The 17,382-nt window shown below is 34.8% G+C and overlaps 1 protein-coding gene across 3 annotated transcripts in view; it reads left to right on the top strand.

Annotated features, from left to right (window-relative positions):
• Positions 1–17,382, top strand: part of RB1 (RB transcriptional corepressor 1) — a 155,243-nt gene that overhangs the window by 69,066 nt on the left and 68,795 nt on the right. For all 3 annotated transcript variants that reach the window (XR_004626733.1, XM_034665175.1, XM_034665176.1), the window contains 5 exons: positions 4,412–4,528; positions 5,781–5,837; positions 5,923–5,954; positions 6,038–6,114; positions 7,228–7,424. Coding sequence is in view for 2 of the 3 variants with exons in the window: in XM_034665175.1 (XP_034521066.1) it covers positions 4,412–4,528; positions 5,781–5,837; positions 5,923–5,954; positions 6,038–6,114; positions 7,228–7,424 (480 nt within the window). In the remaining variant the exon portion in view is untranslated. The remainder of the gene's footprint in view (positions 1–4,411; positions 4,529–5,780; positions 5,838–5,922; positions 5,955–6,037; positions 6,115–7,227; positions 7,425–17,382) is intronic.

Here is a 17,382-nt window from a genome sequence, read left to right as displayed (position 1 = left end):
GGATGTTTTGGTAACAATGACTTTATGACAGGAAGTGCTTCTTTGTTACCGTTTCTATGATATGTGTGTTGTTGTCTTTTAGCAAGATAGAATTATTGATTTTATAGAATGTGAAATTTTTGAATAACAATGTTCACATTTCAAAGAAAATTATACTTAATCTTAGTTTTGGAAAGTTTATAGTACGTGGAATGTGTTTGATCTATAAAGATTATAAAAATAAAGTCAATCTTTGGTTGTAGCTGAAGGGAATCAGTTTTTTTTAAATTTATTTAATAGATTACAATATCGATTACAGAGTATTTTAATATATCATAATATGCATTTTAGTAATCATCTTATGATGTATTTTAATTATTAAATATACCACTACCCCATATGATATGTGTATTGAAACTTCTTTTATAACCATTTCTCAATCATGTGTTTCTGAAAAGGTAGCTAAATGATTTAATAATTCTTAAGTCTTTGAAAGCACAGTTTTAAATTAGGAAATGCTACCAAACTCCAATCCTAGTTTAATCTTTATTATTTGTATTTTTAGGGTAACATACATCCCAATTTAACTCTTAATTGAAGATAATTTAAAGATTTTTTAAAATTTTTATTTATTTATTTGACAGAGAGACAGCCAGTGAGAGAGGGAACACAGCAGGGGGAGTGTGAGAGGAAGAAGCAGGGTCCTAGCGGAGGAGCCTGATGTGGGGCTCGATCCCAGAACGCCGGGATCACGCCCTGAGCCAAAGGCAGACACTTAACGACTGCGCCACCCAGGCGCCCCTTAATTGAAGATTATTTATGAGAATATAAGAGATTCTTTATTTTAGTAGTGGTTTTGTTATAATTGTTTCATTTTTAGGGTTTTTTTGGAGTATAACTGACATATAATATTTTGTTAGTTTCAGTTATACAATATAATGATTTGATATTTGTATATACTGCAAAATAATCACCATAGTAAGTCTGGTAAACATGTCATCATACATTAGAAATTAGAAATATTTGTTTTCTTGTGATGAGGACTTTTAAGATTTATTCTCTCAGCAACTTTCAAATATATAATACAGCATTATTAACTACGGTCACCATGCTGTACATTACATCCTCACAACTTACTTATTTTATGACTGGAAGTTTGTAACTCTTTACAGCCTTCATCCATTTTGCCCACCCATATCCCCTGTCCTGGCAATATCAGTCTGTTTTCTGTATCTATGAGCTTGGTTTTTGTGGGTTTTTTTTTTTTTTCCAGAGTCCGCATGTAAGTGTGATCTTATGGTATTTGTCTTTCTCTGTCTGACTTATTTCACTTGGCATAATGCCCTCAAGGTCCATACATGTCACAAATGGCAAGATTTCATCCTTTTTTGTGGATGAATAACCCTCCATTTTACACACCTGCATGTGCGTGTGCACACACACACACAATACACATTACTCAGTGGACACTTAGGCTGTTTCCATGTCTTAGCTATTGTAAATAATGCTGCAATGAGCATGGATATAGGTATCTATTTGAGTTAGTGTTTTTGTTTCCTTCAGATAAATACACAGAATTGGAATTGTGGGATCATATAGTAGTTCCATTTTTAATTTTCTTTTTTTTTTTTTAAAGATTTTATTTATTTATTTGACAGAGATAGAGACAGCCAGTGAGAGAGGGAACACAAGCAAGGGGAGTGGGAGAGGAAGAAGCAGGCTCATAGCGGAGGAGCCTGATGTGGGGCTCGATCCCACAATGCCGGGATCACGCCCTGAGCTGAAGGCAGATGCTCAACCGCTGTGCCACCCAGGCGCCCCCCATTTTTAATTTTCTGAACAATTTCTGTTTTTCATAGTGACTATACCAATTTACATTCCTACCAACAGTGCATGAGGTTCCTTTTTCTCCATATCCTTGTCAACACTCGTTTATTTCTTGTCTTTGTAATTCTAGCCATTTCTGACAGGTCTAAGGTGGTATCTCATTGTGATTTCCATTTCCATAATGATTAGTGATTTTGAACATCTTTTCATGTGTTTGTTGGCTATCTGTATGTCTTCTTTGGAAGAACGTCTATTCAGGTCCTCTGCCTTTTTTTTTTGTTTTAAATCAGATTATTTGTTGAGTTGTATGAGTTCTTTACATATTTTGAATATTAACCCCTTATTGAATATATGATTTGCAAACACCTTCTCTCATTCAGTAGGTTTAATAGTGGTGGTGTTATAATTGTTTCATTTTTAGTTTTTTTGTTGGAGTATGATTGACATACAATATTTTGTTAGTTCCTTTTCATTGATGGTTTTCTTCGCTGTGCAGAATCTTTTTATTTTGATGTAGTCCCAATTGTTTATTTTTGCTTTAGTTGCTTTTACTTTTGGTGTCAGATTCAGAAAATTGGACCTCGAAGACAGATTGTCGGTCAAGGAGCTTATCTCCTGTGTTTTCTTCTAGGAGTTTTATAGTTTCAGATCTTACATTTAGGTTTTTAATTCACTTTAATTTTTGTGTATGGTGTGAGATATGGTCAAGTTTTATTCTTTTTCAGTGGCTGCCTAATTTCCCCAGCACTGTTTTTTGAAGAGACTGTCCTTTCCCCATTGTATATTCTTGCTTCCTTTTTCACAACTTACTTGACTGTGTGCATGAGTTTATTTTTGGGCTCTCTATTCTACTCCACCAATCTGTGTGTCTGTTTTGTGCCAATACCATACTGTTTTGATTACTGTAGCTTTGTAATATAGTTTGAAATCAGGTAGTATGATGCCTCTAGCTTTGTTCTTTCTCAAGATTGCTTTAGCTACTGGGAATCTTTTGTTGTTGCATACAATTTTTGGATTTTTTGTTTTATTTCTGTGTAAAAGCCATTGGAATTTTGATAGGGATTGCGTTGAATCTGTAGATTGCTTTGAATAGTGTGGACATTTTAACAATATTAATCCTTCCAATATATGAGTAAGGGATATCTTTGCATTTATTTCTATCTTCTTTAGTTTCTTTCATCAATGCCTTATAGTTTTCCATGTACAGGTTTTTCATCTTGCTTAAATTTATTCCTAGGTATTTTATTCTTTTAGATGCATTTGTAAATGGGATTGTTTTCTTAATTTCTCTTGTTAGTTCATTATTAGTGCATAGAAACAAGCCTGATTTCTATTGATTTTATATCCTGCAACTTTACTGAATTAGTTTATTCTAACAGTTTTTTGATTGAGTCTTTAGGGTTTTTTTTTTTTAAATATAATATCATGTCATGTGTCAATAAACACAGTTTTACTTCTTCCTTTCCAATTTGGATGCCTCTTAGTTTTCTTGCCAGATTGCTCTGGCTAGGACTTTCAATACTATGTTGAGTAAGGGGAGAGTGGGCTTCTTTGTCTTGTTTCTGCTCTTACAGGAAAATCTGTCAGCTTTTCACTGTTGAGTACAGTATTAGCTGTGGGCTTAGCATATATGGCCTTTATTATGTTGAAATATATTCCCTCTATACACACTTTGTCGAGAGGTTTTATCATAAAGGGATGTTGAATTTTGTCAAGTGTTTTCTGCATCTATTGAGATGATCATATGATTTTTATCCTGCATTTTGTTAATGTATCACACTGATTTGTGAGTGTTGAAACATCCTGGCATCCCTGGAATAAATCTCACCTGATTGTGATATATGATCCCTTAATGGATTGTTGAATTTGGTCTGCTAATAGTTTGTTGAGAATTTTGCATTTACGTTCATCATGGATATTGGCCTTTTCTTGTGGTGTCCTTGTCTGGTTTTGATGTCTGGGTAATGCTGGCTTTGTAAAGTGTGTTTGGAAGTGTTTCCTCCTCTTCTATTTTTTTGGAGGGGCTTGAGAAGTTTTGTTATTCTTTTGAATGTTTGGTAAAATTCATCATTGAAGCTGTCTGGATCTTGACTTCTGTTACTTGGGACGTTTTTGATTATTGATTCACCCTCCTTACTAGTAATCAATCTGTTCATATTTTCTGTTTCTTCATGGTTCAGATTTGGTAGGTTGTATGTTTCTAAGAATTTATCTTTTTAAAAAAATTTTTTTAGAATTTCTAGTTTGTTGGTGTATAATTGTTCATAGTAGCAATTATGATCCTTTGTATTGCCATGGTGTTAGTTTGTAACATCTATGAGACTTTTTTTGGTGGGTGGAAAGGCTAACAAATCTGTTCCTTAACTTAGCAGCAGAAAATTTAGATAATGGGGTTTTTTGGTCGCTAGTATTTTTTGGTCACTAACATCTTAAAATGGAACTCTTCATGTTCTTATTTTCAGTAGTTGTGTTTACCTAGTTTTTGTGGAAGTGTTTCCATGGTATAAATAATTGAAAGTGAAAATTATATCTTATAGGACAGGCAATGTTAATTCTATGATTAAACAGTATCCTCAACATCGATTTATGTTTTTCCTCTTTAAAGAACTGCACAGTGAATCCAAAGGAAAGTATCCTGAAAAGAGTGAAGGATGTTGGATACATCTTTAAAGAGAAATTTGCTAAAGCTGTGGGACAGGGATGTATGGAAATTGGATCACAGGTAACTTGAGTCATTTTGATTAGTGTCACTATATGGGAAATAACCACAAATGAGATATCTTTCCAATTTGTAAAAGTATTATAATAGTATTTGTCCTATATTGGTAGATTCTGTATCTCAGCTGCCTGTGTATGCTACTGTTTATGGAAAACTTTATAAGAAAATTCCCTTTACACCATTACAGAAACCAAAAGTAAACATGTAGAAAGTTTTAGAAAAAATGTAGATGTTTAAAAAATGTAAGTACAAAAAAATTAAAATCTTTGATGCTCTTACATTTTTGTATATATTCTTTGGCTTCTACATATACCAATATTCATGAATGCATATACTTAGATAAATGGGATCATATACATGCTATTATTATTGAGTGATATTAGTTTTACTATTACTATTATTATTTCAGATAATCTACAACCTATACTTTGGTTTAAGAGTATGGGCTCTGAATCATAACCCTGGGTTTATATCTGTTTATATCTGTTTCTACAATTTGTGAGCTGTCATTTAACTTCTCAGAAATTCAAGTTTCTATATTTGCTCTGCTTTATTGTTGGAATTAGTGAGATAACATATAAAAATATGTTTGAAAACTGTAATCTATATACATTTCAGTGTAGTGAAGTTATATTTTTTTATGCTAACCATGTTTTAAATAATAGTGTTTAGAAGTCTTCTTTGGTTGTATATGAAATTTATGCTTGTAATTTGAATGAAGGAATATGGTTTGTGTGTATTTATCTAAAATTTGGTTATTCTTTGAACTAATAGGAATTGTTTATTTGGTTAAAACTTTTTGCTGATCAGTTGGGTCCAATTTTTGCCTTTGCCAGTTTTATGTACAGACTCTTCTAATCTTGGAGAGTTATCTTGAAAATACATGTTCTAAAAAAAAAAAAAAGAAAATACATGTTCTAGGCCACAAGAAGTATCACATTAGTATGTAAAATGTTTAAAATAGTACCAAGTGTGTAACATATCCTGTGTGTGTGTGTTTCTGTTGAATGATGTAGGCTGAAGCAGAATGAAGGAAAACGAAAACCAAGTACTGGACCTTCCCTCTTGATAATTTATTGGGAATGTTACGCATCATTTTATACGGAAGTCTTAAGTTTTAGACAAGCTAGCTTTTGTGATCTCTTGGTATTCATATTCCTAAGAAGTATCAGAAATGTGTTTAAAGAGAAACCTTCTTAAAAATTAATAATTGTAATTTTCTAAACTAGTGGAATCTAATTTTTTTTCTTGGTAGCGATACAAACTTGGAGTCCGATTGTATTACCGAGTAATGGAATCCATGCTTAAATCAGTAAGTTAAAAAGAGCATAATAGAAAAAAATTCAATCCTGACACAAAAAAGGCATCAGCTAAACATTTTTTTAAATCTGTTTTAGGAAGAAGAACGATTATCCATTCAAAATTTTAGGTAAATTTTTTAGTTTTAGTAAAACAGTTCCTTCTTTTTTATAAACATAGATGTTTCAAAATCATTCTTTTCTTTTCCTTTAGCAAACTCCTGAATGACAACATCTTTCATATGTCTTTGTTGGCATGTGCCCTTGAGGTTGTAATGGCTACATATAGCAGTAAGTTAAATTTTACTAAATAAGCATTTTAGTTCAATTTAAAGTTAAAAAAACTTATCTAAGATGTGGTGTGTTTTTTTGGGGGGTGGAGTTAAGGAGGCAATATGCATAATGTAGATTGGTATATACTGAAGAATGTAATTGGTCACCATAAATCATTAAATGGATTATTATCTGAATTATTTCAGGTCATCTTGGTAATAGTACTTCACTAGGCTCTTATTCTGGGCTATCCTGAGTCCAGGAAATGTACCTATTGAAATCCCTCCAAGACAGGAGATTGTAAATTACCAAAGGAGTTCAAACAAGTAGCATTTACCTATATGGAAACACTGCTATAGATTCTATGGTCATGAAACCAAAGGTTAGAGCTAGAGTCCACCAGATAAACAGGCCACTCATGGTATTTTCTTCTAAATATAATTTTAGACATGTATTGTTTTGCAAATAATTTTGCAAATGTTAAGAAGTTTTGTTTGCAAAAACAAAAGAAAATTTACCTAATCATACAAATACACAATAAAAGAGAAACATATATGAAAAACTATGAATCCTCGTTAATAACCAAAAAATGCACCTTTGAAAGAGTTATCATTTTCTAACCGAATTAGCAAATCTTAAAGAATCCTTCCCTCCCCACATCAGGGATTAATGAGATCGTGAAAATGGATATGCTAATGCATTGCTGGTTAGATATTAAACCTGTTCCTGATATAAGTTTAGAGTATTTAAACCCTTGAAAATTTGATATAAGCATGAGCCCTCTATTTAGGAAAAACATACGTGCACATACACTCAGAATTTAGAAGTCTATTTCCTATGAGTCTATGGAAAAAATCCTGTTCTATGGGTGCCTGACTGGCTCAGTCAGTAGAGCACACAACTTTCCATCTCATGGTCATGAGTTCAAGTCCCATGTTGGGCATGGAGACTACTTAAAATAAATTTAAAAAACAAAACTAAAAAAAAAAAAAACTGCTCTAAATAAAAATTTTCGTTTAGCTTTTCTTCTGTGTTTTAAGATTTTTGTTTGATAAAACCTTCCAAACTGAAAATACGTAATTTAAGGCTTAACATTTCATACCTAAGTTACATTTTTTCTTTCATTTTTAGGAAATACATCTCAGAATCTTGATACTGGAACAGATTTGTCCTTCCCATGGATTCTGAATGTACTTAATTTAAAAGCATTTGATTTTTACAAAGTGATTGAAAGTTTTATCAAAGCAGAAGCCAACTTGACCAGAGAAATGATAAAACATTTAGAACGATGTGAACATCGAATCATGGAATCACTTGCATGGCTCTCTGTAAGTAAATAGCTAAAATAAGTGAAGATATTAATATGCAAATGGATAACAATTATGTGTTAGGGAGAGGTATTTGCTAAAATTTACCTCAAGAGCAAATATGCAGTTTAATGAATAATGCAATTTCAGTGTATAGCCCAAGAGTTAAGTGGGATATTAAAATGGAGTTTTCTTTTACTTGGGCTCCCCAGACCATTTGATACAATGATTTATTTAGGAATACCTTTAATTAAAACATGGCACTTTAAAACAAAGCAGAATTCCTTAAAGTATTTGAGCAATATATTTAAAATAGAGGTGTCATGTTTGAAAATTTAAATGCTGTTAAATTCCAACAAAGTGGTAAAAATTGGAATTATGTTATTTAGGTGATTTAACAAAGTACAGTTTTCTGGTTTATTTGTATTTCTTTTTTTTTCTATCATTAAAGGTAGTCCAAAAATATACACTATTGTTCAATTATTGTTGTTTATAGCATTATAGGAGCACAAATCTTATTCTCTAGGTATTCTATTTATAGCATATAAGCTATTTTTTTTTAAAGATTTTATTTATTTATTCGATAGAGATAGAGACAGCCAGTGAGAGAGGGAACACAAGCAGGGGGAGTGGGAGAGGAAGAAGCAGGCTCATAGCGGAGGAGCCTGATGTGGGGCTCGATCCCATAACGCCGGGATCACGCCCTGAGCCGAAGGCAGATGCTTAACCGCTGTGTCACCCAGGCGCCCCAGCATATAAGCTATTTTTAAGGCTTTTGTTCTATAAAGATGGCATTTTCTATGTAATAGTAGTAAAATACTTATTTGGGGGGCGCCTGCGTGGCGCAGTCGTTAAGCGTCTGCTTTCGGCTCAGGGCGTGATCCCGGCGTTATGGGATCGAGCCCCACATCAGGCTCCTCCGCTATGAGCCTGCTTCTTCCTCTCCCACTCCCCCTGCTTGTGTTCCCTCTCTCGCTGGCTGTCTCTCTGTCACATAAATAAAAATAAAATCTTTAAAATACTTATTTAGAAGTTCTTCTATGTTATGCTGTTTAAATCTGCATAGTTGGGTAATACTTTGTGACTCATCAGATTTGTAGATTAATATAGAGTTGGTTTCTTTTGAAACTGTGTTGCTTGCTAAGCATATAACTTTTCATTTATGCCGATATATAGAAATGGCAATGACAACATTAAGACTTTAGTTACACTAGAATTCTATTCTGTATGTGTAATCCTTAGTTTTAATTTTTTAATGTTTTAAAAACTTAATGGCTAAGAGATAACTTATTTCTTAGTGTCTTCTTGCGCTGCTGTATGAACAGAGCAGATAGAACAGGAGAGAAGTAGGGAAGTTAATAGAAAGCCATTGCATTGCTATAATTGAATTTAGTAACTCCATTATACAGGAGCTTCTACTTTATAAAAAAGGAATGGTTAGAAATCTCGGGGGTTTCTGGGGGATTAAGTGAGAATGACAAAAATGAATCAATCAATAAATAAATATAATAAGTAAGAAGTACTTTTCAGAGGCTGATATGCCCTCTCCTTCTAGACATGGAAATAAAGACATTACTATATCATATGAAAATGACTTTTTATTTCTTTTAGAGAATTATTTTTTTCCCATCAGTACACATCTGCAGCATGGCTTATATTGGGGTAGACATTGTGAAGATGCAGAAAAGACATGGGCTCTGAAAATTGTGAAGGAAATAGAAATTTACTGTTTATAAATTGCTTGTGCTCAAGCCTTTTTAGTTCAATTACTGGTGTTCTAGGATTCTAAACAATATCCCTTTTTTTTGAGAATTTTTGGAGAAAAAGTGACATGCCCAAAGTCAGAAGTGTATAATTTAATAATAGGATGTGGAAGTCATAAGCCTCTACATTTAAATTTTAAGTGTGGTTCATATCTCTAGGAGATAATATTATAGATGATTTTTATTGTCATATATTTTTAATGTTTGAACTTTTAAAAAACATTTTTTTACTTTTAAAATTTTTACTTTTTTAATCTTTAAGAGACTAACCGTGACGATAAGTCATACCACACAAATGGAATACTATGAAATTTTCCTTTGAGAATAATTGACATTTTAGAGAAGGTACATACATATCATAGATATATTTGAGCTTTCACAGACTTTTTTTTTAAACTGAAATATAACATATATACAGAAAAGTATATATTATAAGTTTATAGTTTGAATTTTTCATAAATTGAACACACTCCTGCTACCAGCACCCAGATCAAGAATCAGAGCAAACTTTAATAGTCTTATGATTCTGTATCACAATAAGAATTTTTTATTAAACTGTAGATTCAAACAGTATTGTTTACCTAGGGAAACATCAAGTGAGGTACTACTTACTTTTTCCTCCTAATTATTTAGTAAAAGAAGAAACATCATCGTGTTTTTAATGGTTGTATGGGGAAGGGTTCCAGCATCTTTGCTTCACAGTCTTGAGAAATAATAAATCAAGAACAGAATAATTTGAAAGAAAAAGCACACCTTTCTTTGTTTTGATCCCAGAGAGATTAACAGGCAATATATAAGTATAAAATGCTAAACAATCTATTGAAAAACCTGGTGAAATCTTGTTCCCTGGAAATTTAAAGGAATTAGAGGTGATTTGGAACAAACCATACCTAAGGGTTAGATTAAATGACTTCCAGATGTTTAGGCCTTTTAAATCTGTTAAGGAGTTTATAATGCCAGCAGATAATGAAGTGAGATTCGGATATCTTATTTTTAGTATATTCAAAATTCATCAGATTTTTCTCAATAAAACCTTTGTAAACCAAGATACACTAGGTACTTTATTTTCTAAATGGTCTCTCTTCCCAGGAATATTGTGGATTCTTCCTATTGATCTCCCTGCATCTCTAACTACCTTAAGATTATTTCTCTGGCAGCAACCAGAGAAATCTTTCTTAAATTGCAAATATCATCCTGCTAACTCAAACAGAAACCTTCTGTGAGGGACCTTTGCATCTGGTGATGATGGAGGAAGACCCAGCCATATGAATCCCTCCAAAAAAGACAGTTATAAAACCTCTACATGATTTGGAAAGCCAACTGCCTGAAATCTCTGGACAGGAAGAATAGACAGACTTTTCAGGAGAGAAGAGGAGCTCTGAGCCTGGGAAGCACTTCAGCTAAGTGGGAAGTGTAATAGGATGGGGAGGGGGTGCCAGTGAGAAGAAAACTGCAGGCTTTCTGGCCAGGGCCAGGGAAACTAAGAAAACAGAAGCTGGGGAAACCTTGGCTGCTGAAGAGAGTAGACAAATCCTGTCTACCTACTTCTCTGTGTGAAACCTGAATTATTGGCAGTGTAATGGATTAGCAGCAGCTTAATGAAAGAAGATCTGAACTGAGACAGGAGCTGGTGCCCAAATAAAAAGTTTACAGTTCAGTTTCAGTGAAAATAATTACATGCTTAAAAACAAAATGAAGCAATGCTTATTTGAGAAAAAAATAACAGAACCCAGAAATCTTCACAACTTAACATTTATTATGTCCAGGATACAATTCTAAAATTACCCAGCATATGAAGAGGGTCAAAGGAATCAGATGCAGGTTTTTAGAATGGGAACTTTAGGTCAACTATTTGATGCCTCAGAGCTCTCTTTTGGGAGCTTTGTCGCTCCCTTTTCCTCCCATCAGCAGTTCAAAGTGTAGTCTTAGAGTCGCTGGTGTCCCTGCAATCATTTTAGGGAATCTGCAAGGTAAAAAGTATTTTTATACTGCTATTAAGATACTAGTTATCTTTTGGGGCGCCTGGGTGGCGCAGTCGTTAACCGTCTGCCTTCGGCTCAGGGCGTGATCTGGATGATCCTGGATCGAGTCCCACATCAGGCTCCTCGGTTGGGTTGGGAGCCTGCTTCTTCCTCTCCCTCTCCCCTGCTGTGTTCCCTCTCTCGCTGGCTGTCTCTATCTCTGTCTAATAAATAAATAAAATCTTTAAAAAAAAAAAGATACTAGTTATCTTTTTTACTCTGTTGACATTTATACTGATTATGTAAAAGTGTTAGCACCTTTGCAGGTGTCAGAGCAATAGTGTCAAGGTGGCTAGTCGTCATTGTATGCTTCACTACCACAAGCTCTCCATTAAAATACAAAACAGAACACGTCAGTTTCATTTAAGAATGTTACTGATGAACCAGTAGGCAGTATTAATTTTATTGAATCTCTATGCTCAAGCACAGGTTGTTGAAAACAACTGATAATAAATATTGCCAATGGTAAAGTTTTGAGTTTTAAAGGGAAAATTAGAATTTGGTAAAGCTTGTAGCCACTTGTAAGCATTACAGCTTCTCAGTACTTTAGAGACTTCTGATGAAATCAGTGGTATGTTAATCAATGTGACTTTTTGCTATTGTAAAGGAGATTTGTCAGTGTTTGTAAGATCTCCATTATTCAGTGAATCAGTATTTCCAAAAGACCAAGGCATTGTGTTATAAAGTCATGTAAGAAATTTATCCAGAGTTTAAGGTAGACCCATGTAAAACTTTTTAAAAACATTCATAACATAAAAATTAATAAAGTTTAAGATATACCAACAAATTTTAAGGTCTCAGAATATAAAGTTTATTTTTGTTCACTGATATTGTTCCCAATTACACATTGCAGCTAACCTTTAAGGGAACTATAACTTGCCCAGTTTTAGGGTAGTGTAAAAAAAATCCATTATTATCTTAAAGCTCTATTGTTTATTACATTCCTAGGAATTTTTTGTTTTAATTTAAATTAAACCTAATTTTACCTAAAAATTACTACTACAATAAATATTGATAGATATTAGTCACATGAACAAAAGCTTTTCAGCCTTGAATAATTTTAAGAATGTAAGAGAGTTATGAGTCAAAATGTTTGAGAATGCCTGCCTTGTATTCTCGTCTCCCATTTAATTTTGTCTTTTATTATAACTCGCACAACCATGTTTTTTTGGCCTGTCCCTGAGTCTTTGTTCACTTTATAGGCCCCACTTAAAATACTTTCCCCTGCCATTTTATTTACCAGAATTTCAGTTCTACATCTGCTTTACGGTTCATGACCATCCTAGTCTATAGTCATTCTTCCTCCTTTGCAGCCTTACAGAGTTTGTTTATACTATTTACTAGTCATTTATAAACTTTATATCTTACTACATGTGCATATCTCATGTAAATTGAGTTAATGTATGTAAAGTACTCAGAACAGTATCTGACATTATGCATGTGGCAATTAATTACATAAGTGGAAGTGAAGGATAAAGAGGGGTCAACTAATGAGGACATACAGGTAGTATCATTCCTTAAGTTACTGGGGATCATATGAGATTTGCTTGGAAAGATGAATTTCATTTGATTATGTTGAGTTTGAAGCGATTGTAGGTCATTCAAGTAGAGGTTTCCAGTAGCAGTTGGATATGTGTGTCTGGAGCTAAGGAAAGAAATACAGGCTAGGAACATGAACCTGAGAGCTTCTGGCACATATGTAATAACAAAAATTGCCGCCCTTATTGACAGTTTATTTTGTGTCAGGCATTGTAGTGAGTACTTCTTTTAATATCTTTAATTTTTATAATAATTTATGAGGAAATCAGTGCTTAGAAAGATGAGGAAATCAGTGCTTAGAAAGAACTTCAGTAACTTGTCCAAACCACATAAGCTAAATGGCAGCTCTGTGGTTTGAACCCAGGTCTCTCTGGCTCTGAAGCTGTTAATCTGTATGTTTTTACCAAGTAACTAAAGTTTGGGGGAATGGATAAGATTGCCTAAGGGGAGAATGTAGTACAGTAGTTCCATCTTATCCATGGGGGATGTGTTCCAAGATCCCCAGTGGCCTGAAACCATGAATAGTATTGAACCCTGTATGTTCTGTTTTTCCTATACATACCTACCTGTGATAAAGTTTAATTTAGAAATTAGGCCCAGTAAGAGATTAACAACAATAACTACTAATAAAGTAGAACAATTATAACAATATCCTGTAATAAAAGTTATGTGAATGTGGTCTCTCTCTCCTCTCAAAGTATTTTATTGTACTATAGTTACCCTTCTTCTCGTAATGCTATGAGATGACAAAATGCCTATATGATGAAATGAAGTGAGGTGAATGACAGCGTTAGGCTGCTACTGGCCTTCTGATGATACACCAGATGGAAAATCTTCTGCTTCTATACCTCAGTTGAGTGTGGGTAACTGAAACCAAAGAAAGCAAAACCACAGTCGGGGGCGGGGGGCTGCTGTATAGCAAGAGAAGGTGGCTAAAGAGAATCCTGAGGTACTCTGACGTTTAAAAGCTAGACATAAAAGAGGAGCCTACAAAAGATATTGAAATAGAATAGCCAGAGAGACAGGGAGAAGTGGTGTCATAAAGAGAAAGCATTACGAGATCTGAGTGAGTACATGCTGTTTAAAATACTGTAGGAGCCGCCAGTAAGAACTGAAAAGTATTCATTTGAGCAACAAGAAGCCACTGGTGATGGTAGCACGGACTGTTAATAGAGGTGGTGGAGGCAGGAGTAGATTGCTGTGGGATTTGGATGAGATGTGAATGAGGGATAAAGAGACAGTGATTGTGGATAGCTTTTTACCAGTCTTGTCTGTGAAGGGAAATAAAGACACAGCTGCCAAATGTGTGAGGTGGAGGAAAGATTATTTTTTAAGATGGGTAAAGTAGGATTAAATGTGGATGGAGAAGAGCCATTATGAGTGTTGTGTTGCGGGATGACACATTAGTGGCTTAAAATAGCCATTTGATTTTACTCATGATTCTGTGGGTCAGAGATTTGGGAAGAGCTTGACTGGGCAGTTCCTCCTTGACTGTGTGGTGTCAGGGGCAAGATCTGCTTCTGCGATGCTTTTCTTTTTTCTTTTTAGAGAGGGAGAGGCTGGGGGCAGAGGGAGAGATAGAGAATCCTAAGCAGGCTCCACTCCCAGGGCAGAGGCCAACATGGGGCTCAATCTCACAACCCTAATAACGTGACCTGACCCAAAATCAAGAGTCCAAGGCCCAACCAGTTGAGCCACCCAGGCGGCTCTCCACAATGCTTCCTAATTCACAAATCTGGCCCCTCGCTGCCCCTCAATACATGGTCACCTTTTCTTTCCTTCCCTTCCTACTCTAGGTGGCATCTCATCCTCCTGGCCTTCTCATACGAGAAGCTATGCATCTCACAGCCTTTTGGTTTCAGGATACTCATGCATCTTACACAGCAGCTGGCTTCCAAAGGCTTCTGAAAGGATTATAGCTGGAAGCTGTGTTCTGTTGGTGAGAGCAGTCACAGCACCTGTCCAGATTCAAGGGGTTCCCTTGAATAGATGCCATCTCTTGAGGCATCATTTGATCATTTGAGGAGAGGCAAGGTGAGATGGGAAATACTGTGGGGCAAATGGAAAGAATGGAAGCAGTTATAAGTAAGATTGTATGTGGGTGCCATGGCAGAAAATGAGGAACTTTCCATCAAATGCTTTAATTTTTTTTAATAAAATAGAGCTGAGGTAATTTGCTGAGGGCGGGTTGATGGGTTGGGGTAGGGAGTGTAAAGTGCGGAAGTCAGAAGTTTGAGGAGAGTGGCCACAATATTAAATTGTTGCTGAGGAGAATAATAGAACTGAGTGATGAAAGATATGAGGATTGCCTAGTAGCACTGAAGGAAATTTTGAAGGTATAAATTTTAAATCTGTAGTGCCAATCCAGCTCTTTGTGGTGGAATTATTTTTTCCAGCATCACCTAGCAACCAGATGTAAGATTATAAAAAATGAACAGCTAGATTGACCCATGATTTTAGGCTTTGCTTACACAGGTGCAGTAGAGTGATAATGGTGCAAATAAGGTGAAGAAGCTGGTCAGAGTGATTAAAGTGGTAAGGTGGTAATTTCAGTTGCATAGAGGACATAGGAGGAGATTGATGAACAAAGTCAACGTTTGAAGAAACAGCTTTTATTGGGGCCCCTGGGTGTCTCATTTGGTAAAGCAACTGCCTTTACCTCCAGGTCCTGGGATCGAGCCCCTCATCAGGCTCCTTGCTCAGCGGAGAGTTTGCTTCTCTCTCTCTCTCTCTCCCTCTGCTCCTCTCCCCTGTTCATTCTCTTTCTCTCAAATAAATAAATAAAATCTTAAAAAAAATCTTTTATTTCATTTATTTATTTAAGATTTTATTTATTCATTTGAGAGACAGAGCACAAACACGGAGAGGCAGAGGGAGAGGGAGAAGCAGAGTCCCCACTGAGCTGGGAGCCCAACTCCAGGCTCGATCCCAGGACCTGGAGATCATGACCTGAGCTGAAGGTGGACATTCAACCATCTGAATCACTCAGGTGCCCCGTAAGAAACAGCTTTTAATGAAATTTAACAGAGTAAGAGATGTCAACATTATGTTCCAGAGGTAGTACATTTTGGATGGTTTACTGTATTCTAAGAAATAATCTTGGGAGCACATGAATGTTTTGGAATGGCGATGAAGACCATTGGAAATGAGGTGGTCAAGGAACTAAGAGGCTGAGTGAGAGATGAAGTCACCTAGGACATGTGGTAGAGAGGAGGAATGTGGACTAGGGACCAAAGTCTTCAATGCTTGATGGAAGTGACTCTGAGATAAGAGGTTCTAGGAGGGGCAGAGGGTTAGAGAGTTCCTGAAAAGAAAAGCTCCTGTCTAACTTTTTAAAAACAATGTTTTTCACAATACCTAGTTCGTTGTCTTACATACAGAATTTAGGTGCATAAACAACTAGAATTATGATGTCTTCTTCTTTAATCTACCCCTTAATTACTATGAAGTGATCCTCTTTATCCCTTGTACTATTCTTTCTCTGAAAACTGCTTTGTCTGATTAGTAGAACCACTCCAGCTTTCTTTTCGTTAATATTAGCTTGGCATATTTTTTCCCATTCTTCTACTTTTAACCTATTTATGTCTTTATACTTAAAGTAGGTTTCTTATAGGTAGCATCAATGTTTTATAGTTTTCAGATATAGATCTTTTACCTCCTTCATTAAGTTTATACCAAGGTGTTTTATTTTTTTTTTTTTTGGTACAATTTTAAATGGAATTGTTTTCTTAATTTCTCTTTCTGCAACTTTGTTATAAGTATATAGAAATGCATCCAGTTTCTTGGTATTAATTTTGTATCCTGCAACTTTACTGAATTCATTTATTCTGCCAGTTTTTTAATGGAGTCGGTAGGATTTTGTATATGTAGTATCATGTCATCTGAACAGACCAATTACCAGTAATGAAATTGAATCAATAATCAAAAAAAGACCAAAAAACAAAAGTCCAGGACCAGAGAGATTCGCAGGTGAATTCCACCAAACACTTAAAGAGTTAATGCCTATTCTTCTCAAACTATTCCAAAAACACGGAAGAGGAAGGAAAGCTTCCAAATGCATTCTATGAGTCTAGCATTACTCTGATACCAAAACCAGACAAAGACACTACAAAAAAAGAAAACTATAGGCCAATATCTGTGATGAACATAGATACAAAAATCCTCTACAAAATATTAGCAAACCACAGTCAACAAGGATTGTGGATATGTGGACTTTATAGGTTTCATCATATTTGGAAATTTCTGTCCATTATTTTCTTAAAATATTTTAGTTGACTTCTCCTACCTTTCCCTTCAGGAATTCCAGGTGACTTGAAGTTGTCCCACAGCTCACTGATACTCTGTTTTTGTTTTTGTCCCCAGGTGTTTTTCTTAGTTTCATTTTAGGTAGTTTATATAGCTATGTCTTCAAGTTCATTTATTTTTTTTCTCTGAAATGTCTAATCTGCTATTATTTTTCTATCTACTGCATTTTAAATCTTAGACACTATATTTATCTTTAAGTTTTAATTGAATCCTTTTTTATGTCTTCTGTATCTCTCTTTAACATGTTTGGGGGAAAAACATGTTTGGGCTTTCCTTTACCTTCTTGAGCATATGGAATATAGTTATAATAACAGTTTTAAAGTCTCTATGAATTCTAACATCTTTGTCTTT

This window comes from Ailuropoda melanoleuca, chromosome 7 (assembly GCF_002007445.2).
Source record: "Ailuropoda melanoleuca isolate Jingjing chromosome 7, ASM200744v2, whole genome shotgun sequence".
NCBI lineage: Eukaryota > Metazoa > Chordata > Mammalia > Carnivora > Ursidae > Ailuropoda > Ailuropoda melanoleuca.
The sequence above is the reverse complement of the archived record's forward strand: the minus strand, read 5'-3'. Positions and strand labels throughout refer to the sequence as shown.